This window comes from Tasmannia lanceolata, unplaced genomic scaffold, assembly GCF_043159265.1.
Source record: "Tasmannia lanceolata isolate RefF3 unplaced genomic scaffold, GAP_Taslan_0.1 ptg000037l, whole genome shotgun sequence".
Taxonomy (NCBI): Eukaryota; Viridiplantae; Streptophyta; class Magnoliopsida; order Canellales; family Winteraceae; genus Tasmannia; species Tasmannia lanceolata.
In genome coordinates, this window is record NW_027518714.1 from 40,590,438 (window position 1) to 40,615,399 (window position 24,962).

Genomic DNA, 24,962 nt, shown 5'->3' on the forward strand with positions numbered 1-24,962 from the left:
GAGGTTTTCAAGTCTCTGGGATTGGGGTTACCAATTTCCGAATGGGCTTATCAAGTCTGTAAAAATTGGCTGAGGGTAGTGGAGTTTTGGAAGGGGTTTCATGTCTCTAGGATTGGGGTTATCTAGTATCAAAAATGGAGTTACAAATTTCCAAATGGGCTTATCAAGTCCCCGAAAATTGGCCGAGGGTACTAGAGTTTTGTAAGGAGGTTTTCAAGTCTTTGAGATTAGGGTTATCTAGTATAAAAAAGGGGTTACCAATTTCCGAATGGGCTTATCAAGTCCCTTTAAAATGGCGGATGAGGAAGAAGAATCGTAGGGTAGAAAGAAAACAAACGGTCATAATGAACGAGTGAAAAAACAAGAAGTAAAAACGTGTTCATAAGGGAAAAGGGCATTTTCGTCCATCTTTTGTCCCTCCTTGGTAATTTTGAAAAAATGTGGGTACAGCTGGAAATTCCCTCATTTTTGTGTTTGGTAATTGTTCCTCTTGCAAAAACCCCTAAGATCAAATGGAGCAATGTTATTCACAAATAAGCTTAAATTAGAGCAATCTTATTTGCAAATAAGATAAAATTAAAATAATCTTACTTGAAATTAAGATTAAATTAAGGTAATCTTATTTGAAAATAAGGTTTCTCCATTGTGACCAGGTGGTCACAAGTTCGAGTCATGGAGACAGCCTCTCTACAAAGCAGAGGTAAGGCCGCATATATCTAGCCCTCTCCAGACCCCGCAATGGCGGGAGCCTCATACACTGGGCCGCCCTTTTTCTATTTGAAAATAAGGAATAATTTTGGTGGAATACAAATTGACGCATAAGCTTATGACATTTAAATCTTTCCAATTAATTAATGATGTTGATGTTCTTTGTTGAATGCCAGTTATCATTCTAAGAACCAAACCATATGCCTCCTAACCCATGGCAGATACATGCAGGGGTAACCAGAATTTTGGCGAACTTATTGACTTGGTCATTCTAAGAACCAAACCATATGCCTCCTAACCCATGGCAACTGAACATAGCCTTAGGTAAGGTGTCTAGAATCTCTAGTAGATGATGACCTGATTTGCACAAGTAAACCAATCGATATAACCCGATTTGCATATATGGAAAGTAGAAGATTCTTTCGGCAAAAATGTTATTTGGTGGGACTATTTTTGCAAAGGAACAATTACCAATGGGAGACACAAAAATGAGGGAATTTCCAACTGGACGCACTTTTTTAAAAAATTACCAAGGAGGGACAAAAGAAGTCTTGTCTGTAAAAGCTGGACGAAAATGCCCTCACGTTTTCACCTTGTTTTTTTTCCCTCTTCCCTCTTCTTTTACTTTTCCATTTTCACCTTTTTGATTTTTTACCATGCCAGTCATCTTCCTCCTCGTTTAGCCACCATTGTCACCGGCAAGTCTTGAAAAGTTGAAAGGTGAGTTCTTACCATCTATCTCTCTGTATCTAGGTTTTGTTTTTCCTTTTTTTAGGGTTTTGAATTATTTTTCATTCCTCTGTGATTTTTCATGTTTTGGGTTTAAGCCGTTTGAATTTTAGGGTGTGTTCTGGAGATAATGCATGGATGTCTTCAGTTACTTTTTGGAAGAGAAGTGGATTAATTGTATAAAATTTTTTAATGTAATACACGAATGGATGGCTACGCATTTTTTGATGTAATTTTTTTTGTTGTTGTAATACACGAATTGGGATATAATAAAATAAGGACATTTAATGAATACAACATCCATTTCTTTTGTTATTTCTATCATGAACAGAATTGTAATGCCATTAGAAGAGTTGCTATAGGCAGGGGGTTATGTAGCAGAAGGGGTTTATCAACTCTCTGGAAGGGGGTTAGCAACTCTCAAAAGTAGGGTTACCAATTTCGGAATGGGGTTATAAATCCTTGAAAGGTGGATGAGGGTACTGGAGTCTTAGAAGGGGGTTTTCAAGTCTCTGGGATTTGGGTTATCTAGGATAAAAATGGGGTTACCAATTTCGGAATGAGCTTATGTAGTCCTTGAAAATTGGCCGAGGGTACTAGAGTTTTGGAAGGGGGTTTTCAAGTCTCTGGGATTGGGGTTATATAGTTTCAAAAATGGGGTTACCAATTTCTGAATGGGCTTATCAAGTCCCTAAAAATTGGCCGACGGTACTGGAGTTTTGGAAGGGGGTTTTCAAGTCTCTTGGAGTGGGGTTATCTAGTATAAAAACGGGGTTACCAATTTCCGAATGGGCTTATCAAGTCCGTAAAAATTGGTCGAGGGTAGTGGAGTTTTGGAAGGGGTTTTCATGTCTCTTGGATTGGGGTTATCTAGTATAAAAAATGGAGTTACCAATTTCCAAATGGGCTTATCAAGTCCCCGAAAATTGGCCGAGGATACTGGAGTTTTGTAAGGAGGTTTTCAAGTCTCTGAGATTAGGGTTATCTAGGGGTTATCAATTTCCAAATGGGCCTATCAAGTCCCTATAAAATGATGGATCAGTAAGAAGAATCGTAGGGTAGAAAGAAAACAAACGGTCATAATGAACGAGTGAAATCTTTTGTCCTTCCTTGGTAATTTTGAAAAAAATGTTGGTATAGCTTGAAATTCCTTCATTCTTGTGTTTGGTAATTGTTCCTTTTGCAAAAACCCCTAAGATCAAATGGAGCAATGTTATTCACAAATAAGATTAAATTAGAGCGATCTTATTTGCAAATAAGATAAAATTAAAATAATCTTGCTTGAAATTAAGATTAAATTAAGGTAATCTTATTTGGAAATAAGGTTTCTCCATTGTGACCAGGTGGTCATAGGTTCAGGTCACGGAAACAGCCTCTCTACAAAGCTCTGTAAGGCCGCATATATCTAGCCCTCTCCAGACCCCGCAATCGCGGGAGCCTCGTACACTGCCGCATATATCTAGCCCTCTCCAGACCCCGCAATTGCAGGAGCCTCGTACACTGGGCCGCCCTTTTTTTATTTGAAATAAGGAATAATTTTGGTGGAATACAAATCGACGCATAAGCTTATGACATTTAAATCTTTCCAATTAATTAATGATGTTGATGTTCTTTGTTGAACGCCAGTTATCATTCTAAGAACCAAGCCATATGCCTCCTAACCCATGGCAGATACATGCAGGGATGACTTGTACTATATAAAATTTAGTTAGCCACTCAAGTCATGTTTGGAAATCATGAATATTATTTTTCAGTCACGTAGCACCATCTCCTGGCTCGTGTCCACTCAATTTTCACCCTCTTTCCCCTGTCCCACCATTGCATAAACTAATATTCCGAAGAAAAAATTTCAAGGCTGCCAAACATGGGCGTGGCAAATAATTCTGAATTTTTAAAATATTGTGATATCTTTGTAAAATGACGAAAACACAAATTATTCTAAGATTTTCAAATTTTTAACACAATAATTTCATGATACTATTTTTATTTTTTCTTAAAAAATATATAATTTAAGAAAAGTCAAGAGGACAAGTATAGTAGTATTGGGTGTCCCACCATACAATGGATCCCATCAACCAAATCTAAAGAGTCTCCAAGCAGACCTTAAAATATTTATGGCCGAGTCTATAACAAATACAAACTAACCGTTTGGTGGCCTTACAAATGGGGTGGAGGACTTAAAAATCGACAGTAATCTTGGCATCAAGCTGAGAGAATTCTTCGTAATAGGCCTTAAAATGCTCATAAGAATGCCTTACATCATCCACGGCGCACATTTCCCTTATGCTGTGCATTGACAATTGTGGGGCACCCACATCTACGGTGCGGATTCCGGTTCCGCTTGCTAGTATGGGACCGATGGTCGAACCACAAGGCATGTCATTGCGAACCACAAAATCCTGCAAAAATAAAAAATAAATAAAACATAGTAATTTGACTTCAACTCATGTACAAGATGTTACAGGATACTCTTTTTACACTACAAGAGAGTGGCCCGGCGTAGAAAGGGCGGGGGTTCAATATATCATTTACCTTGTTGTTTCGTTCAAAACTTCAAAGGGAAATGATATTTTCTCCCCCTTTTCTTCCCCTGGAAATTCCCTTGTAGTGTAATAAATACACTTGGACATATGGTCATTGCTATTGGTTAAAAAAAAGGCACACTTTTTCATATAACCTTTTTTATTTTTGCTTCTTGCTATAGTTTTAATGTGAGCAGGGCCTGGCTACATCATACCCATCACCACTATAAGCATGGCTGTACAGTCAAATGATCCCCACCATCCATATGATGGGCGCTACCATGGAAGGGCCACTGTACAAAATCACAGCCATTGGATAATTCTAACCTATCTGGAGGGGCTTTTAAATGTCCCATTAAACGAAAATAGTTTACCAATCCATATTCAAAGAAGAAAAGCCCACTGTTGTCATGGTTAGGATCAATCAATGAGCAGATTTTGAACCAGCCCTTCATTGTAGGATCCACAATTTGGACGAACTGATTCATTCAATAATACAATAATACAATAATGCAGCCATGTGTACATGGTGATGGGCAATGAACACATCTTGAGTCATCAATCGTTATGTACAAGGAAGGGGCTCCTGATATCTTTATACCCATCAAGACATATTCTTCTTTTTATAATGCATATATATACTGATCATAGTATATCTTTTAAAATCATCATATAAAATGCATGTCCATGTCAGCATGTCCTCCTGGGGTTGGGTGTTTAACACCTCATGCCCATGTTGGAATCCAAAATTTGAATCCAAATCTTGCAACCACTAAAAAATGGGAAAAAGTTACTAGTACTAAATACAGACATAATACAACCTTTTTTTTTTACCTGCTAAGACATAATACAACCTATCATATCTATTAAAATCAATGCCCACATTATCGATGGCCACTCGGAAAACTGACCTGAATAGGAAGGTTGTGCCTCTTTGCAATCTCCCGAAATATGAATGAGGTGACTGCGTTGGTGGCATACCGTTGATTGGCATTGTGTTTAACAACAAGGCCTCCATGCAATTTTGGTTGATGATTTTCTTCATGTTTGTCCTTATATGGGGGAAGGCGCGTTAGGAGACTAGCATACTATTACTAGGCAAGCATTTCATCTTTGAAATTAGAAAAATAAGGGCATCACCTACCATGTAATTAGGGTGCAAGGCATGTGCCATGTCAGCAGACACAAGGAAGCTCCTCTGTATTGCTTTCTCAAGCAGCTGAAAAGCAGTAAATGCAAAGCAAAATAATTGTATGAACGAGGATTATAACATCAACTCAACAAACGCTTTCGAGTATTTTTTTTTTGAGACCATCCTGGTCTTGAAGTTGTAGTCCATCTTTTTGCTATTCAATAAGGTTTCCAATATTCTGATAAAAAAAATTCCAATTCAACAAACAGTAAACAAAAAAGTAGAACACTCAAATCGTGCCCAACCTTAATGATATCCATGTGAAAAACAAAAGTAGAGACATTGCGCAAGTAATTGCATGCATGAATCCATAAGCAGAAGTGGCAGTTTTAATAACTCAATCAAGTATTTGGCGAACTTATTGACTTGATTTGACAGTGACTCATGTTTAATTGGGGTAACCAGATTTTTTCTTTTCTTTTCAAAAGGGCACAGGGTGAACAAATTTTTCAAAACCTGAAAAAACTCGATCAAGTACTCAACTCTCAATGCGACTACCTAGTCAAAGAGAAAAAAAAAAGGTTGAAAGATGAGTGATTCCAAGGGAATTTTCAAGTTTTAAAATCTAGACTGATAATAAATGAAATATAAACATATTTGTGAGGATGTCTGATGACTCTGGTCTATTAGACATGAACTGGTCACTGTCAGTTGGTGACCTTTTTGTTTGCTATTTAATGCAGATTGATTAAGCTTTCAAAGCAAGCACCATAGAGAATGGATATTTTTTCTTGGTAGGTTATGGAGGGAATTTATTGAATTAATGAAAGCACATAACCAGCTAAATAAAAGAAAAAAAAATAGTATCACTAATAGTAAACTGGCAAAATTAGATACAATGCAGATATAGAGAAGAGAACAAATACTACCTTGGAATCTGAAGGGCTGAAGAAGTCTGTTATTCTTGATAAAGCATCTAACATGGCAGGAGAACCAGCTCCTTGCGCTGAATTAGATCCCACTTCCTCGTGATCAAACAATGCCACCATCCTTACACCAGTCTCATTATCAAGACAACTTTCGGAAGATGTTGAGTCTATGAATGCCTGAAATTAAATTCAAGTTATGGCATAAATCATACATTACTAATAACTGATAGGCCAAAACAATCGTCTCTTTTCTTACACAGACAATAATGATCCAAGTTATACAACAGTAAAAGGCGTAGAAAATGGTTTTTTGTCATCTGAGATGGTCATAGTGAAATAAGATTAATCCAAATGATGAGATAAAAAATACTGAGAAATGACTTCTGGAACTCTATATTACAAAGATTCTTGTGAATGTCGGACCCATCTCGGATTCCAATACTTCAGGATTCCGTGCGACACTTTTAAGTCTCTTTTACCCTTTTTTCCCGAATGCTACTAACACAAATTTACAATTACAGCATGTTTTGAGCTCTATCAATCCTAATAGTAAGCATTTATATAGAAATAAAACATGATATTTGCTTAACCTATTTAAATTTTCAATATATTACTGGTTAAAATCATGTTATTATGTAAAAAACTTAAAACTATAATAATTGATTAAATATTTTGGCGAATCCACACATCTTTCTTTTCCAGGTTTGCTGAATCCGACACTCAACACTCGTACCCGTACTGATGCAACAGTGTTGGAACTGTAAATTCAAGTCATCTAAGTACTGAAAGGGTGGCAAGTAACAGCTTAATGGACACACCAAACTAGCAAGTCACGTGAAATGTGAAAGACACTTGTCACAATGCACTTCCTTGCTGATCCACACAGGATTCCATGTGCCCCATGTTATTCGGGTCAAAGCGCCAGCTACAGCTAATCATACTCTTGGCTACCAGACTCTAGCCACCTAGGGTGCTTCATTCCGCTTCGTCTAGCAGCACAATGCTTGTATTGGTCTCCCACAACCCGTTTTCACGGATTAAGCTGATCCCATGCAAGAAGTCCATGTGTGTCTCACAACTAGAGCCAGAAAGTCAGCATAATAATGCGAGATTTAACATTTAATATGGAAGCAGAATGTGTCTCACACTTTTTTCCTACTTTGGCTCATCGTTTCCTGATCCATACTGATGCAGATATTAGGATTTATTTCCGTATTATTTAGTTTCTAGTATTTTTATTTCCATGTTATTAGTTTTTAGGCTTTTATTTTTCATATTATTTAGAATTAGGGAGTTTAGTCGTTTAGAAATTCTTATTTTAGTAGGCTTCTATCTTTTAGGTTGTTAATTGCCTATTTATAGGCCTCTTTACAACTTTATTGTAAACTTTTGATGAATAAAGATTGATTGGCTTCTCCCTTCTACAGTTTTCTTCTCCTTCCCATGTTCCTCTTCTCTTCTCTCTTAATTTCTTGTATTTCTTCCCCTATTCTTCTTCTATTCTCTTCTTCCCCTACTCTTCTTCCCTTACTCGTCTTCTATTCTTTTCCTTCTATTCTCTTCTTCTTCTTTTCTTCTCCTTCTAGTCTCTTCTTCTTCTTTTCTTCTATTTCTCTTCCCTATCCTACATCAAATTTGGTATCAGAGCCAAAGATCCAAGTCATTCTGTGGGACTCGATCCCGCGAGAGGGGCGCGACCCGCCTCTTTCTTGGTCTCTCGTACCCACGCGAGCGGCGTGTGCTTTTGATTATTGATATGAATCATCTTTTCCGTGAACTTAGGATCACTAAAGAAATCTGAATTTCACACAAAAGAGAATGACCAGAGTCGCCACCTAGGTAAGGGAACTATGACCCATAAGTGACACTGCAATGATCTGCGATCCCAGAAGTCTAGATCCGTTACATGATTACGAGAATGGAAGGTGTTAGGCACCATTCTCTCCCAGTAATCCAGTCTTCAATTCCAAAGGTTAACTTTCTTGAATTTCTTTTAAAATGATCATTTAAACTCTCTCAATGTAATCTACTGGACATGCACCCTAAGTGATCTAATTTCGATGTGATTCCTAGATGCATCATTTGATCTTTTTTATTTGGATTGGTTCAATCTATGTGAAAGTTCTCCTAAGATCTAATTTGGGGGAAATCCTAAGTGATTTAAATTAGTTAATTTAGGGTTTGAAAATGAACAAGAAATAAATAAAATACAACCCTAAAACCCTACTGGAATGTGTGTAGGGTCGACTTGAGCTTGGAATGCCATCTAAGTTGCCTACATACCCAATCCTCACTGGGATCAAAGTCGACGTAGTTCGGTGACCTAAACTAAGCTACATATGCCTAACTCATCTAGGACACCGATCAAGACTGGACTTAACTGTTTCAACAGTTTATGAAAGATTAATTAATTCAAGTTGATTAAGTTTTATTATCTTAGGACTCCATCTAAGATGCTATATGATTCTATCTAAATACAACACACTCCCTACACAAATGAAGGTGGGCCCTACATCCTAAGTTAACAAGGCATGTCCTATAGGGAACTAAGACCTAAAATTCGACGTGACCTGAGTGTTCCTAAAGGGGGCTCTAAAGGCTCCTACGGGGTGGAACCATGATCCAACAGTTCCAGGAGTGATCTGACCTTGAGTTTGACCAACCCAATTTATTAAGTTGGTAATTTCCATCTTTTAGGGGTCCCTATTACCTAGAAATCAGGGCATTCTAAGGCTCTAAGGGTAAATTCAATTAGGCTATGATTTTGACCAAAACGACAAGTTGTGAAGACTCTTAGTGATTTTTAGGGATTTTTAACTTAAGGATTATGATGCTTCTGGAAAATTTTGATGTTCTGGAATTTTTTAGGATTTTACGAATTTTGGTTAATTTTTATTGATTTTTATCAATTTAGGCAATTTATCAATGTTCCAAAGCAACTTATGGCAAATATAGCCCAATTCAGTCCAAAACAGTACTGGATGTGCTCATAACAGTAAGAAATTACAGTAGAAATTTCAGGCATTTTTACTGTGTTACTATTTTTTACAGATTAGGCTAATTTGAAAAGAAAATCACTACAATTATCTAACCGTATCCAAAAATTATGAAAAGGTATGTGAAGGAAGGACCACTATATCTTATTACCAAATTTCAGCCTTAGAAAATTTTGTTTTCAACAGAATCTTTACTTTGAGTTAAAAATCAGTTATTTTCTCTATCAATTTACCGATATTAATGAATAATAGGTTCCAAAACACCTCTAAAATCAACCAAATTTTACTGGAACATTCTAATAACATTATTAATCCCATTCCAAGAGAAAAATATAAAAAATTGTTGGTTTTAATATCGAAATTCATCACCATGAGCAAATCAATGTTTTGACTATAAATCTATGAAAACAACTGATTTTTCTAAATTCCAAAACACAAGTCTACTAAGATATATAAGAAATTAATTCCTGAAAAGTTTTGGAAATTTTCAAGGTCTTTTGCTATTTTTAGTAATTAAAACAATTCTCAAGTAATTTATAAAAATACCAAATTACGCCGAAAATTCTTGAAAATTTATGTGTGGCCTTAATACCTTAGAAAACTACTATAAACAAATTTTCAGCAATTTTGGACGTGTTTTGACATACTTTGGATTTAATCTTTCGGGAAAATACCCTTTTCTGGGCAATTTTCGAAGGATTACAAAGCTAACCAAACGTGTCAAACCTTGCTGGAAATTTCGATTTCCGGTCCTTTTTTTAATGTGAATTTGACTTAGGAATCGAAAAATTCGGAAAAACTTTGAGTTTTACAATACTTGCTTTGAAAAGTGGGTTTCAACCATCAATTTATTAAAATCAACTTGAATTAGCAAAAATAATTTTCCTTCAGCCAAAATATAGATAATACCATATATTAGTTCCTTCCATAATATACTGAAATTTCGCAAAAAAATTCATTCATATGCTTGATGGTTACATACAAAATCTCAAAATCTTAACCATAGGCATGCTTCTAGTTCTTATTCTAAAAGAGTTAGGGTACCAACCTTTGATCGCTAATCCAAGGTGTTATGGCCAAATTCTCCACAAGAGAGGGTTGGACGAATTTTTTTTGGAGAGGAAGAGCTGGACGAATTTTCAAGAAGGGGAGAGAGTTGGACGAAATTGTGTGTTTTTCAATGGGTTAGGATGGCCACTTATTTATACATTGTAGCCATCCTATTCCTTTGGGAAGGGATAAGCTCAAAATTCAAATAGGACTCTTCTCAACGGTGGAGATGAATAATTGTGATGGACCCACCAATAAGGAGATGATCGAATCTGACTTAGAAAGAGATGGGAAATGTGTTTTTAGCTCTCCCTCTTTTGCATGATTATCATAGATTAGCACAATCACTTAATTGCTCTTATCTTTTTCGATCTAACGGTTCTCATTAGTTTGATTAAAACTAATTTAAAGAGGGATAAGGATGCCACATCATTTAATGGTCTCACTATAGATAGTGGACGAATTCTCCAACTCTAAGGAAGAGTTTATATTGAATACTCCTTGGTTGCTTCTAGAACATCTTTTAATCCAACGAATGAGATGAAACCTTGAGATGATGGGAATCCCATTGGAATAAAACATGTAAAAACTAGACCTGGCAAAAGCGACCCGTGCCCGCGGGTCGACCCCACCCACCCGCAAATTTGCGGGCACGGGTCTGAGTTTTAGTGACCCGTCAAAACTAACCCGCGAGTGACCCAACCCGCAAAAACACGGGTCGGGTCAACCCGCGGGCACCCACTCGTAGTGGGATTTGCTAGCGTCCTTCGCAGAAGACATTTTGAGGACGAAAAGAGGACGCTAGCAAATCTTTAGATCCCCTTTTTCACACCACGTTCTTCTACTTATCTTATCTCCGGTGGCTCCACCGCTTCTTAATCCGCCTTTGGACTTCTTCTCCGCCTTTAGCTTCTTCTCCGGATGGGTTTCTTCTCGGTGCCCATGGAGGAAAAGATGATTATCGATCGCGTATTTTAGGCTCCTCCATGGCCGGGTTTCTTCTCAGCTTTACTTGGCTTATTTTTAGGGTTTTGAGTGCAAATGGATTGATGACATGACTAATTTTAGGCATGGATCGATGACTTGGCATTTTAGGCATTCGATCACAAACCATCAACGGTTGTGGTGATTTCTCTGAAAAGCAACACAAGTACACAACGTGATTTCTCGTCGGAACAACGAAATATCAAATATGCCATTGTCAATGTACAACAACCAGTGATAACATTTTCCAGAATAAACAACGGTTTGAATTTGCGGGTGACCCGCGGGTTGACCCGGCCCACCCGCGGGCCGCGCGGGTCACCAAAATTCTGACCCGCAAAAATGCGGGTCATCTCCTGACCCGACCCGTGTGACCCGCACCCGCATCACCCGCGGGTTGACCCTGCCCGACCCACCCGTTTGCCAGGTCTAGTAAAAACCGATTGGAAAGATGAGAGTCCCATGGGAAATAAATATGTAAAAACCGATTGGGGGAGAAATCCGATTGGATGAGGGATTCAAGGGAGTGTTGGCCACAATTTATGGAGTTGGCGCCACTTTTTTAGGTGAAAAGTGAAAAATTAGCTCCTTACTAAATTTACAGGTGTACGAGTAATTATTAATTCATAATAGTATACCCCAACCACCTTTTGAAACGATCTCAACCATTCAAATGACAGGCTACATAATGCATGTAGATATTACCTCCAAATCAGCCCCTAATAATGATTCAACCGTCGATTTAATGGACCATATAAAATAAATCGATTTGTAATCCATATACCATTTTCATCGGATAATCCGAACCCTTGATTTGACAAATTAAATGCACATCACCTTGTAATTCATACTTAGACCAAAATAAGATGATCTCCACCATCCATTTGATGATCCACCCCCTTAGTTAAAAGAAATAAAACTATATCCCTTTAAAGTAGGCTCACTAAATGACAAATAAATGGGGGGAGAGTTAAGATGAGAGAGAGAGTTTAGAGAGAGATAGAGAGGGAATGGGCGAGACGAGATTATACCGTGTGGTACTCAAAGATGGAAATCACTTTTCCTCGACAATGATTTCTTGGAGAAACAAATCCAAGGAAAGTAAAGTAATGAGGGAAATGTTTTCCTGGAATAAGAATTCCAAGGAAAATACCATCTCAAACACAAATGCTCAATCTTTAATGAGAGCCATCGATTTCGCAGGTAATCTAAGCCGTTGTACTCTTAAGTGATTAACGATCCGAACACTCCCATCTTGACCATCGGGTTGAGATAAGACGATCTCGGCCGTTAGTTCATAGAACCACAGTCCAAAGTGATCTCAACTTGCTGATCATCGGTAATCCCTTATCCAATACGAGTGCGGGCAGGAGAAAAATAAGGAGGTAGGGCCACGATAGGAGAGGAAAAATAGGAAATGGGAGGAACAAGGTATGGGGATGACTCAGGGGGTCCTAGAACATTAGAGCCATCCTAAGAACAAGGTGTCTTTATGTAGGGTAGGAATCTTTCACACCAGCCATGTCCTAAGATGTAAGGACTCCTACATTATAGGAGCTTTTCTAAATCACTTCACAATTACTCGAGATATATGACGTTCTTTCGAGACACAAAGGGTGTCCTAAACCTTAGGGAATAGCCTAAAATGTAGGACTCTCCTAAAATTTAGGAAACAGCCAGAAATGACTCCAATTGCTGGGTATTCTTCACGGGTTCAGAGCTTTTCACCTAGAATATAGGGACTACCCTAGAACGTAGGACTCTCCTACAATTTAGGACATTTCCTAAACTTTAGGGAATGGCCCGTAATGGCTCAGAGTTCTAGACATTCTTCCTGGGATCTGAAGTTTCTCCTAGAAAGTAGGAACTACCCTAGAATGTGGGACTCTCCTACAATTTAGTACATTTCCTAAAATTTAGGAAACGGCCCGAAATGACTCAGAATACTAGATGTGTTCCCCGGGTTCGGATTTTCCTCATGAAATGTAGGAACTACCCTAGAATGTAGGGCTCTCCTACAATTTAGGGTTCTTCCTAAAATTTAGGAAATGGACCGGCATGACTTGGAATAGCCTGGGCAGTCTTCACTCTTGTGAGTTTTAGCATGGGAATCCTGACTTCTTTGAAACGGAGCTAAATGGGGGTGTCTACTAAAGGAAGGTGATCCCTTCCGGCAAGATCGCCATGCACAGCGTAACAAAAATCGAATAGAATTTTAAAATTTTCTTTTGATCTTGCTTTTGCCCAAGATCCTAGAGTCTAGATTAATTAATTAAGTTAATCAAACATAAATAAATACCTCTTTGAAGAAGAAATCAATGAATCACGCTATTTGATCTATCCTCGAACGGTTGCGATCGTTCTAAATGCCGCGGACCCCGCAAGTTGAACCGATGGATTGTTTTTCTTGCTTAGACTATTGTGGATGTGAATAACTATTATTCACCGATTTAAGGTCTGATCTAATCAGTACCTTTGTTGTAGAGAATAGAGAAATTGATTTGAAGCCTTTCTCTTTGAAACTATTTCAATCGGAAGAGAGATAGAGAGGAAAAGAGGGATGAAAAACTATTTTCCAAAGGGGGGAAGCAAGGGAGAACGAATTTTTGAGTATTCCATACTTGAAATTTTGTTCTCCCCTCTCTCTTTTATATAAAGTAGAGTTTTGGTTTGATAAATCATTGTTTCTCTCTCCCAATTCTAATCCAATTGAGAAACCGACTTGAATTGAGACTCCTCGAGTGAATGGGACTCTCCCAAACCTCCAAGGCTATATGGGGACACTAAAGATACATGGGAGAATGCGTATGGAGGCCTCCCTCCAGCCCTTGTGGCCTTATCTCATAAGAGTTGGTGTTGGAAACAAATTGCTTGCTTTGTAGATCCTACAATTTAGCAATTCTTATCCACCAAAGAGTTTGACTGCAACTCAAAGTCCTTGAGCAATTGAGGCTCTTTTCCCCAGCTCTCCAACTGATTTAGAAGTGTTGTGGGCCCCACAAACCTTATCCAAATGTGTAGTCCTATCCCAATTCCCAATTCCGTTTCAATTCCGCAACTTTTGCAAAACTGATTTGGGAATAACTATCCTCATTTGGATTACACATTATTATGATAATTATTAATCAAATTAATAATACATAATAATGTATAATAATTAAATAATTAATTAATAATTCAATCAATTAATAACTCACATCTAATGGGAGTTATTTCGGCTCCAATTTGTCTTCGAAAAATTCTCTTACTGTCTTTTGTTACTTTCCTAACAAAGACATATATATATATATATATATATATATATATATATATATATGAGAAAACGGTTCCTACACATATGTGTAGAGAGTTCTCTACACACTAGCTTAAAATACAGTGGGGCCCCACATTGTTTGGGTGATCCAAGCCATCCATTTTAAAGGCCCTCACATAGATAGGGTGTCTACAAAAAATCAGATCCATAGGATCATCCCAACCCTATGATTTGTGGAGGTAAAATTGATGTCTTTAAACCTTCACAAATTAGTCCATTTTTTGCCTCCACAGTTCGAATGGTTAGGATGATCCTATGAATCTGATTTTTTATGGACACCCTATCTATGTGAAGGCCTTAAAAATGAATGGTTTGGATCACCCAAATAATGTGGCCCCCACTGTAGTTTAAGCTAGTGTGTAGATAACTTATCTACACATATGTGTAGGAACCGTTTTCTCTCTCTCTATATATATATATATATATATATATCTTTAATTAATATCCACATTAATCTAACGGATCATATCCGTCCGTGCAATTACATAAAATGCGGAACCCTGATCCATTTGGATGTTACCGAGTCATTCGAATTGTGAGTGGGATCATCGCAAGGATCCGACGGTCAATCCTGCAGAACCCTATGGTGGGCCCCACTGCGATCTCGCTCTGTAGTTCAACTACACTCGCATTAGGTCAGTGGCCTCCATCGAGACGTAACCCTGAAGATGACCGTCAGATCATCTTACCCCTAATCACATCATGTATGTGCAAGTCCTTTCTTCGTAATCACATCTACTGAGTTGAGTCATACAGGAGGTGGACACCATTTACCCCCTTGGCCCACTCTTGGTATACTACTTTGGTCAAGCGGTGTTCGGCCTCCAAATGCATTTGCAAAATCCTTTGAAATCAATTCAATATTTCATAAAACTTTCCGATAAATGTTTTATCAAATCCGCTTGGCCAGGCTATTTAATAGGCTTGCCGCTCTGACAAAATTGTAGATGGCAATCCCTAAATTTTAGGGCGAAGAAACCCTTGTTGAGTATCACTATTGGTCTCGAGGGTTTGCTCTAGGATATAGCTCTATCCGAATGTGACTCTAAAAATAGAATCACTATAAGATAGACTAACACCCTAGAACGGACTGGCAAACCAATAAGATCCCTCAGGTCTAAAGACTTATGAAGGGTCCTGTCTGGAAGAATTTTATACTTTCTAGGGCATATACTCTAACATCTACACATTCCTTCAGCCGAACTCAATTCCTCTTGCTTTCTTGCTGATTTTACAGAGCTAAAACCCTAGCCTTGCAACCCTAACCAAACCTTAACCCTCACCTCCTTAAAACCCTACAGCCAAACTTGCTTTATTGCTGATTTTTCTCCGGTCATATAGCTACAAACCCAGTCACCTTCCTTGTTAAATCAGCCTACAAAACCCTCCTTCCTTCCACACCTAAACCTAGTTATAGCCACCCAAAACCCATATCCTAACAGCCACCTCTTATCTTCCCCTATATTCAATCAATCGATAATAACCCACAATCTTATTTCCCTTGCCTCACCATAGCCGATCTTTACCTCTTCGACAGACCACCTAATGACCCATCAAGCCTCACCCGGGACCCTTCTCTAATCAGACCCTTTAAAACCCTGCAGAAAAATCACCCCTAACAGCCACTTGCAACCCATATATCATCCAATTCCAGCCCTTAAAACCATTCAAATCTCCATCCATTAAATTACTTCCATCCACCATAATCTAACCCTGAAATTTTCCATCACCCAGAGTTACATTGAATCAAGCCCAAACCCTCAACTTTACACCTCAAAGACTCCCACTCCGGCAGTTCCGACCTTCAAAATTGGTTGCTCCACCTAGCCAAGAAGCTGCCACCGAGGTCTCAGATTATCTTGATTCATCGTACGCTTCTGTTCCTCCAAGTTCGCTCGTGGCCGTTGATTTTCCGGACGAGAACCCCATCCTCCCTTCTTTGTCGTGAGGAAGGAGACTCACACGAGAGTTTCCCTTTTGGTTGAATGTCTTCAGAAGGCAACTTTCTTATTGCTTAAACCAACAGGTTACCTAAAAGGCAGCAGGCTACCTAAGGCAACAGGTCGAAGGTAAGTAGGTGTCATAATTAGCCATATAAGTTACCTTGTAACTGGTGGTAAAAAGAGTCACTCTATTTATTTTTGCTATCCGGATACCACCACAAAGGCAAAAGCAAAAGGAGGTTGCTTGTAATGGAAGGAAAGTTGTTACTTCTAGAGCAAGATAAAGAAAGTAGCCTTCTTACATAAGGGAGAAATTATATCGTGGCCAATCGTCTAATCACAAGGGCAGAGAGAGAGAGAGAAAACCTGCCACCTTGATTTTAGATCCAAAGAAAAGTAAAAAAAGGGGGCTTTTGATGGATTTAAAACCAAGGGAGGGGGGTGTTTTCTCTCTCCGACCTACACGTAAAGGTCGGCCACCATATAAAATCTCTACATATGCAACCTAAGGTGTCATTATCATTCAGCAGAGGAGAAAAGGTAAGTTACTTTATTTGGTCACTTACATATTAGCCTGATAAAGTAACTTGAGAAATAAAATTTCTACTTTATTCATCTTAAGTGGTCACGTGCCACTTAAGAAATAAAGTAACCGTATTTCTACCCCCCCCCCCCTTTCTGCCTTGGGCAACCCCTCTTGTTTTTAGGATATACATTAGTTTGGGCACCCCCTTTTATTCCCTCGAGCACTCCTTCCCATTAAGCAAACCAGTTTACATCCCCCCCCCCCAAAGTTTTTGCCTTCAGACACCCCAAAAAGAAAAAAAAATAAAAAAACAAAGAAAAAAAAATAGAAAAAAGAATTTTCTCTCACTCCACTCTTCCATCCTCTCTCTCTAGACTTGCTCTCCTCTCCCCATCTCGTTCTCTCTCTTCACTTGGGCAAGTTCTGCTCACAATTTGATTTTGCCATCAACACGAAAGTTATTCGTGACAACTTTTCGAGCATATCCAGACTACTTTCAGAAGTCACTAGCGCCAATCCGAGCCATTCAGGCCTCCGATCTGAGATCCGTGAAAAGCATTGTGTTCCATTCAACATGACAGACAGATCAGACGGTTGACTTCATTTTTCGACATCGATCCTTATGGCTCCACCATTTGTTCCATATTTTGATGGGTACGACGATAGTTATTTGAAAGGCCAGACTCACTATAGCTATTATGAGGATGCATGTCACAGTGGATCTATGCCTTGGATGCTTATTATGTATACTACGACTATGATGACCGTGCACCCATCTACCGACTTAGAAAAATTGTAAGAGGACAAGCTCAGTCATTTTGGACACACGTGGTGACACAGAGCCGTAACTTAGGCGAACCTCCATACAGTAGATGGGAGGATGTCCGTTATAATTTTCTGAGAGCTTATGCCCCAATGCCTCTTTATCGGCCCAGACGGATAAAATACGAGAAGAGGCAGCTCGCCGTGAACAAGCAGCCGCATCCCGCCGTGAACGAAAAGCCATAGCCTGCCGTGCACGAGAGACCGAAATTGAAGCAGAAGACGAATATTTGGAGCGCCGCATGCATAAGAAGGAAGTTGCGAACATTATTGAGGAACAAGATGCTAGTGTTGATGAGATCATTATAGTTGAGTCCTTGATTATGTCAGATACTGAGTCCAATGATGGCAGATACTGAATCAGAGATGTCCGATATAGAGCACGAGGGTCCAGTGATTGCTGAGCCCAACGTCGACGAGCATGACGATTCAGAGATTTCCACAGGGCCAATTGCCGAGCATCTAGAGAGAGCTCTTGACACTTCCACAGTAGCGGCAGATATTGTGTTAGAGTCATGTGAGGCTATTCCTTTGACATAGTCGACTGAGCACCGTCATGAGTCAGAGGCGAGTGACCTGACTGATGAGCAATTACCTGAGGTGGATGATCGAGAGCATATTGATGAGGATTTTAGCACTGGTCGACAACATTGAGCTAGATACGCCCCTAGCAGATGATTTTATTGATGCTCCCATTGAGCCTAATGAGATACCAGTGGGTGTTGATCTTTTGGAGGATGGTCATAGCTTGATACTACCTACTGCTATCATGCCGATCCAGGAGGAGTACGTTGCCATCTTCCCAGCTTATTTGATTGTCAAGAGAGGTTCGCATCTTTATGATTCTGCATGGATGATTTCTTCTGTAGTACTACGCTCGCATTCCATACCACTTTCACATTCATCACGAGCATTGTACAACAATCCAAAGTTCGAAGGATTACAGCTCCTACTGCTTGATTGGGTCGTGCACATATTTGATCCAGGAGGAATAGAACCCGAGGTCGAGTTCTTTTAAAGGGAGGGAAAATGATGCAGATATTAGGATTTATTTCCGTATTATTTAGTTTCTAGTATTTTTATTTCCATGTTATTAGTTTTTAGGCTTTTATTTTCCATGTTATTTAGAATTAGGAAGTTTAGTCGTTTAGAAATTCTTATTTTAGTAGGTTTCTATATTTTAGGTTGTTAATTGCCTATTTATAGGCCTCTTTACAGCTTTATTGTAAACTTTTGATGAATAAAGATTGATTAGCTTCTCCCCTCTACAGGTTTCTTCTCCTTCCTCTATTCCTCTTCTCTTCTCTCTTAATTTCTTCTATTTCTTCCCCTATTCTTCTTCTATTCTCTTCTTTTCCCCTACTCGTCTTCTATTCTCTTCTTCTACTTTTCTTCTTCTTTTCTTCTCCCCTTTCTTCTATTTCTCTTCCCTATCCTACATCAAATTAATTAATTTGATGTAGGATAAGGAAGAGAAATAGAAGAAAAGGGGATAAAAGAGAAGAAGAAAAGAATAGATGAGAAAATAAGAGAAGAATAGAAGAAGAATAGGGGAAGAAGAAGAAGAGACGAAGTTAGGGACAAGTAGAAGAGAGGGAAGAATAGAAATCTGGGGGAGCAGCTCTCAATCAATTCAATTAATCATCCAAGATCACAATAAAGTTGTAAAGAGGCCTATAAATAGGCAATTAGCAACCTAAAAGATAGAAAGCTACTAAAATAAGAATTCCTAAACGGCTAAACTTCTTAATTCTAAATAACATGGGAAATAAAAGCCTAAAAACTAATAACATGGAAATAAAAATACTAGAAACTAAATAATACGGAAATAAATCCTAAAATCTGCATCACATACTCAAAGTTGCAAATAGTTGTTTCAATAAGCGAACAAATTATCCATCAGTCATTTAACCTTTCATACAATTCTTACCCAAGAAATTGACCAACTAGCCCTTATCCAAAGGTAAACAGATCATGGGCATGATATTCATGTTTGTTGGCTTATGGGGGCCAGCCATCCTCCATGGGGGGCTGCCTTATGGGGGCCAGGACCTCCCGCAGCCTTGAAAAAGGGATTGACAGCCCGGCCTGGGGTGCAACCATGAGGTTTGTAGCACCTTCTGCCCATCCCTCGCTCAGTAGTGAGCTCTGCGCTGTCGTTGATAGCAGTACAGGGTGCTTTGCTGTGGTCAGCCTAGACTTTTAAAAGAATTAGTTGTGTCTCACCCAGCACTAATTGGTTAGGGAAAGTTGGTTGCCCAATTGGTTTTGGAAAAGTTGGTGGCGCTAACGATCCTACAAGTGGTATCAGAGCGAGGTCTCAAGTTCGAGACTCCCCGAGGTAGTTTTGGATTTGTGGGCGTGGCGTGGGGTGGGGGGCTTAGTAGTGGGCTCTATGCGGTTGTTGGTAGCAGTACGGGGTGTTGTTCCCATGGTCAGCCTAGAATATAAGAGAATTAGGTGTTCCTCACCCAGCACCAATTGGTTTTGGAAAAGTTGGTTGCGCTAACGATCCTACAAGTGGTATCAAAGCGAGGTCCCCCGTTCGGGACTCCCCGGGGTAGTTTTTGGGGTTGGGGTGGCGGGGAGGGGAGGGGAGATTGTTGGTATGGGGGCCAGTCGTCCCCCTTCAACGGTTGGCTTACAGGGGCCGGAACCCCTTGCGGGCTCTGAAAAGGGCTTGACAACCCAGCCTGGGAAGCACCCATGGGGTGTGCAGCATCTTAAGCCCATCTCTCACTTTGTAGGGGGCTTTGTGCTGCTGTTAATAGCAGTACGAGGTGTTGTGCTGTGGTCAGCTTAGATTTCAAGAGAATTAGTTGTGCCTAACCCAACACCAATTGGTTTTGGGAAAGTTGGTTGTGCTAATGATCCTACACTTGCAATCTTGTCCTTTCATAGAAAAATAAAATCTACTATACTTTCTGATCAGATCTCGAATGATGCTATACGTCTCAATCAACCAAACTACTGGTCATCCCATGTTTGCAACTGTCCGCTCCACAATTCAGCATTTTTGTAGTTGAATTTTATATAACTTAGACTATAACTTAAACTGGGAACAATTTATTTCAACGACATTCAGATGTCCTGAGACATTTCGCAAGAAACCCCCTACGTATGAACAGAAGCAATATAGTCCAGATGAACGAATCTTGTCATCTCAACCTGACATACAAGTACATCGACCGCACCATGTGACCTAATCTGATACACAGACTACCAAACAGGGAAACAGGTACAAGTAAGGCTTGATTAGGCAAAAGCAATTTAAACATCAGTTTTAATTTGAGCCAACACAGCAGTAATTGATCAATCTGGGATGCAAGATAATTTGCATGTGAGGCCTCGATTTTCCACTGAGATTGATGTATTATCTTAGACGGTAACTCCCAATCCCAGATGTTGATTATGGAACCCAGTTTGTCATGGAAGGTAATGATATAAACCAAGCATTGCTTATGTTTTGAAGATACTTTGCTTGTGAATTTATAGTTCGTTTTAGCCCTAAAGTCCATTCATATGATCTTAGCTCTAAATGTTGGGTCGAATTTACACTCTTCAGAACTGAGGAATGAGGATCAATTCTGACCATTTCCGTGCTGAATTCTAAACAGAAGAATTTCAATGATGCATTCTAAAAAAAACAAAGAAAATCATCCAAGTCTTGCCATGCTTTTCTATGATAATCTCTATGCTGCATTCTAAATAAAAGGAAATCAGCTAAGTCTCACCATACTTTTCTATGATAAACTCTCTCAGCTACAGTTCTTAATGAATTAAGTTTTATTGAATCTATCAGCAGAATTTGATTTCTGGATATCATTTATAGAAATCCACCTGAATGGGCCGTTTTCTCATTTCTGGGTATTTTAGTGAAACATTGAGTTCCTCAACATTCACGAAAAAAAAATTGTTTCACATGATTTTCAGTTTAGAATTGCAGCCATTGATCTAATGTTCTCCAACTACTTGCTGAAAAACAACATATAATGTAGAAAGTACAAGACTTTATTATAATACTAACCTTCAAAGAGCAAAATGACATGCAAAGGTTATCAAGTCTTCCAGAGAATATGAATTCCTTCATAGCACCCCCTATAATGCTTGCTTGAGCATCACAAACTTGTAACTCAAAATCGCATATTTCATCAGGTTCACAGCAAGCCTGAGCTGCAAGCAGCTGGAGGAAAATGGAAAAAGTCATCAACCAACGTACGAAGAAATTCATATTTAAAAGCCAAAGATGGAATCAATGTTGAGGAACAATATAGTCATTCACATCCTCCACTCTTCTGTCGGCCATCTAATTACCTGTAATAGAATCAGATGATGCTTATTTGTGTCAGCATTACTTGTTTCTTTTAATTCCTTTCCATTACTGACTAAACTGTCTTGAGATGCCACCTTTTGCAGCTCACCCTGCAAATGTCGTCCTAGTTAGAGGCAAAAGAAATATTCATAAAGGGAGAGAGACTTGAACAGAAGTGTGGCTGTATTTAAGGGAAAATAAGGAAAGACGGATGAGGAAGGGTGCATGCAACAGCCATGAATAGGACAAAAGAGATATCCATCCAGCAAAGATGTAACAGCCATGAAATTAAAGAAAAACAAAATCCTGGTTGCCATCAAGGTTTTAAATTTCGGTTTCGGAATGCGTTTTGGTCCTCACCGAAACCAAAATTTCGGACGAAATCTTTTAACGCCTATTTTATCTCGTACATAATTTCGTAATTTCGGCAAAAAATTCGGGATAATATTAAATAATTATCAAGAATCTAGATTTTTGGGTGAAATCCATTAAATTTCGGACGAGATTTCGGGATAAGCGAAATTTCGATAGAAATAAAGTAACGTTTCGATTATTATACATTTCGATTTCAGTCTCAACCGAAACCCGAAATTTCGGATTTCGGTCGAAATTTAAAACCTTGGTTGCCATAGTCCAAATCATATATCCATTCTTTTTTAACCAAACCATAAATTTATCAACAGAAAAACAAAATTATATAAGCTGCAGAAATTTCCACAGATATAATACATCTATATTTATGCCCTCTTCTGCTGACGAAGGCTACCTCGTTTGCATCAAATCCTACCAATATGTTTTCTCAATTTTGGAGTACATAGGAACTACTGTGTGATTCTTAATGTCCACATTATTGAAGATGTCCTAAATTTTATGATATGATTTGCAAGGTCAACTCTTCTGGCATATTATTATAAGCTCAACCATATAATGCCCACCCCCCCTTTTTCTCTTTTGGCACATACTCAACTCAACTAAGCCTTTGTTCCAAACTAGTTGGGGTCGGCTAATGAATCCTCTTTTGGAAACTAGTTGGGGTCGGCTAATGAATCCTCTTTTGGCACATAGGAACACAAAATGCCCAATCAAGATGATCAACCCATGAACATCGAAAGACAGGCACTACAGCATAGAAAGCAACTAGCTCTACAGCAGAAACATACTAAAACCTAGTAAAAAAATGGTACTCAAGTATATAATCTCTGATTACAAGATTTCCACTAGACATTTCTTCATTACCTAATATGTCAGATTCCACATTAGCTTCTCTTTAAGCATGACAATATTGTATATGGCCCTCTAGTCGAACTAACACTTAATAGAAAACATCTGCAAGCTTGCGTGGGGATCCCACCCTCTCTCTGATCTACCTAATTACGTTTAGAGAGTCACCTGTGATATACAATTAGTCATTCAAAAACGGAATAAGAAGCTAAACACCCTGCCTAGGAGTCTACAGTTCCACTTAGAATTCTTCTCTCCCAACTGTGCAAAGGCATGTAAACCCACACCGTTTCCATCTCTTATGATCCCTCCAATGCATATTCCCCACATTTCCCCAACTTGAACAGTCAAAATTCATTTTGACACTCCCCAATGAATAAGGTTTCCATCTTGGAACAATCTTCCTTTTAGGAACAATACTATGCAGAAAACACTTATATTTCCTCCGGATCATCCACGCTTGTGCATTAATAGGTTCATCACTATGATATAACCGACACCTTGAATTTACTGCTAACACGCATGTCGACATGTGTCAACACTGACACGTGTCGACACATATCGACACTCTTTTCAAAACTTTTCTAAATGTATTGCTAGTGAAACAAGGGGGGCCAATTCGAGAGGCTCCCGCTATTGTGGAGTCTGGGGAGGGGCTAGATGTACGCAGCCTTACCCCTACTTTGCAGAGAGGTTGTTTCCGTGACTCGAACCCGTGACCACCAGGTCACAATGGAGCAATCTTACCATTGCGCCAAGGTTCGCCCTCTAAATGTATTGCTAGTTGTGTCCTAATATAATTTGGGTAGGTCGACACTTTTTTGTACAGTGTCAAGTGTGGCTGGCATACCGTTTGATTCTCTTTTATTAGTAACTCTTTGTCTAATATGTGTTGTTACCTTCCTCCCCTAAATAAATGCTTCCAATATTATATTCATTGTATGCCATTTGTCTCTTTCTTGCTACATATTGGAGACTGAAAGAGAACTAGATTTTACTGATAAATGCATTATTATTTGATTATCTCATTTTTGTTTTAGATTTGTAGTTGCATAATCATACAATTTATTAGTTTTTTTAATGAATATAATACTTATCTCGTTGCAAATTATAATTATTAATCAGTAATTAAATACATATGTGTGTGCCCATGTGTGTGTCCCCTTTTCTAGACTTTTACACCCTGTTTGGTTGCCGGGTTTTTTTTGTTCCTGGGAGTTATGTGGGAGAGTAAGTTAAATTTTGGTCCCATCCCATGTTTCGGAGTGAGACTCTACGGATTTTACATCTTTCAGGCAGTAATAGGGAGTGTGTGAGGAGTGTTGGGTAGTGGAAAAGGGATTACTGCATGTTATAGGAAAGTTGTACAGGTTTTAAATGGATTGATAACAGATTAAAGGGGACTGTTATAGGCTTTGGGTGGATAGAAATTTACAGCAGCTGATAAGTTTGGGTTTAAGGACAGTTATATGTAGATATGGAAGGATCTAAGGGGCCCTAGGGTTGTTTTTTTAAGACTGACTGCCATTTGCAAGTCAGACAGTTGAGAAAACTGCTGATGCTCAATTGCAACTTAGGATTTAGTGGGCCAGATCCTGGATCTGAGATGATTTCAGGTCAGATCTGGAATGAAATCAGTAAAAAATCTGTAATAGAAATTTATGACAGATCAAGAATAGAGCTGTCTTTCAAATGAATGCTTTGGATCACCCCAAAAATGTGGGCCCAAATTGTTTTTGGGCTCCAGCTCAGATAAGCTTATTTGAGCTCAGAAA

General features: G+C 38.8%; 1 protein-coding gene across 1 annotated transcript in view; it reads right to left on the bottom strand.

The window, feature by feature from the left end:
- Positions 1–3,404: 3,404 nt before the first annotated feature.
- LOC143861050 (putative aspartyl aminopeptidase) overlaps positions 3,405–24,962 on the bottom strand; it is a 53,998-nt gene continuing 32,440 nt past the window's right edge. The window contains exons 6-11 of the mRNA XM_077371934.1: positions 21,969–22,076; positions 21,682–21,837; positions 6,021–6,197; positions 5,104–5,178; positions 4,871–5,011; positions 3,405–3,836 (exon numbers count right to left, since the gene is read on the bottom strand). Of these exons, the coding sequence (XP_077228049.1) occupies positions 3,615–3,836; positions 4,871–5,011; positions 5,104–5,178; positions 6,021–6,197; positions 21,682–21,837; positions 21,969–22,076 (879 nt within the window). The 3' untranslated portion in view covers positions 3,405–3,614. The remainder of the gene's footprint in view (positions 3,837–4,870; positions 5,012–5,103; positions 5,179–6,020; positions 6,198–21,681; positions 21,838–21,968; positions 22,077–24,962) is intronic.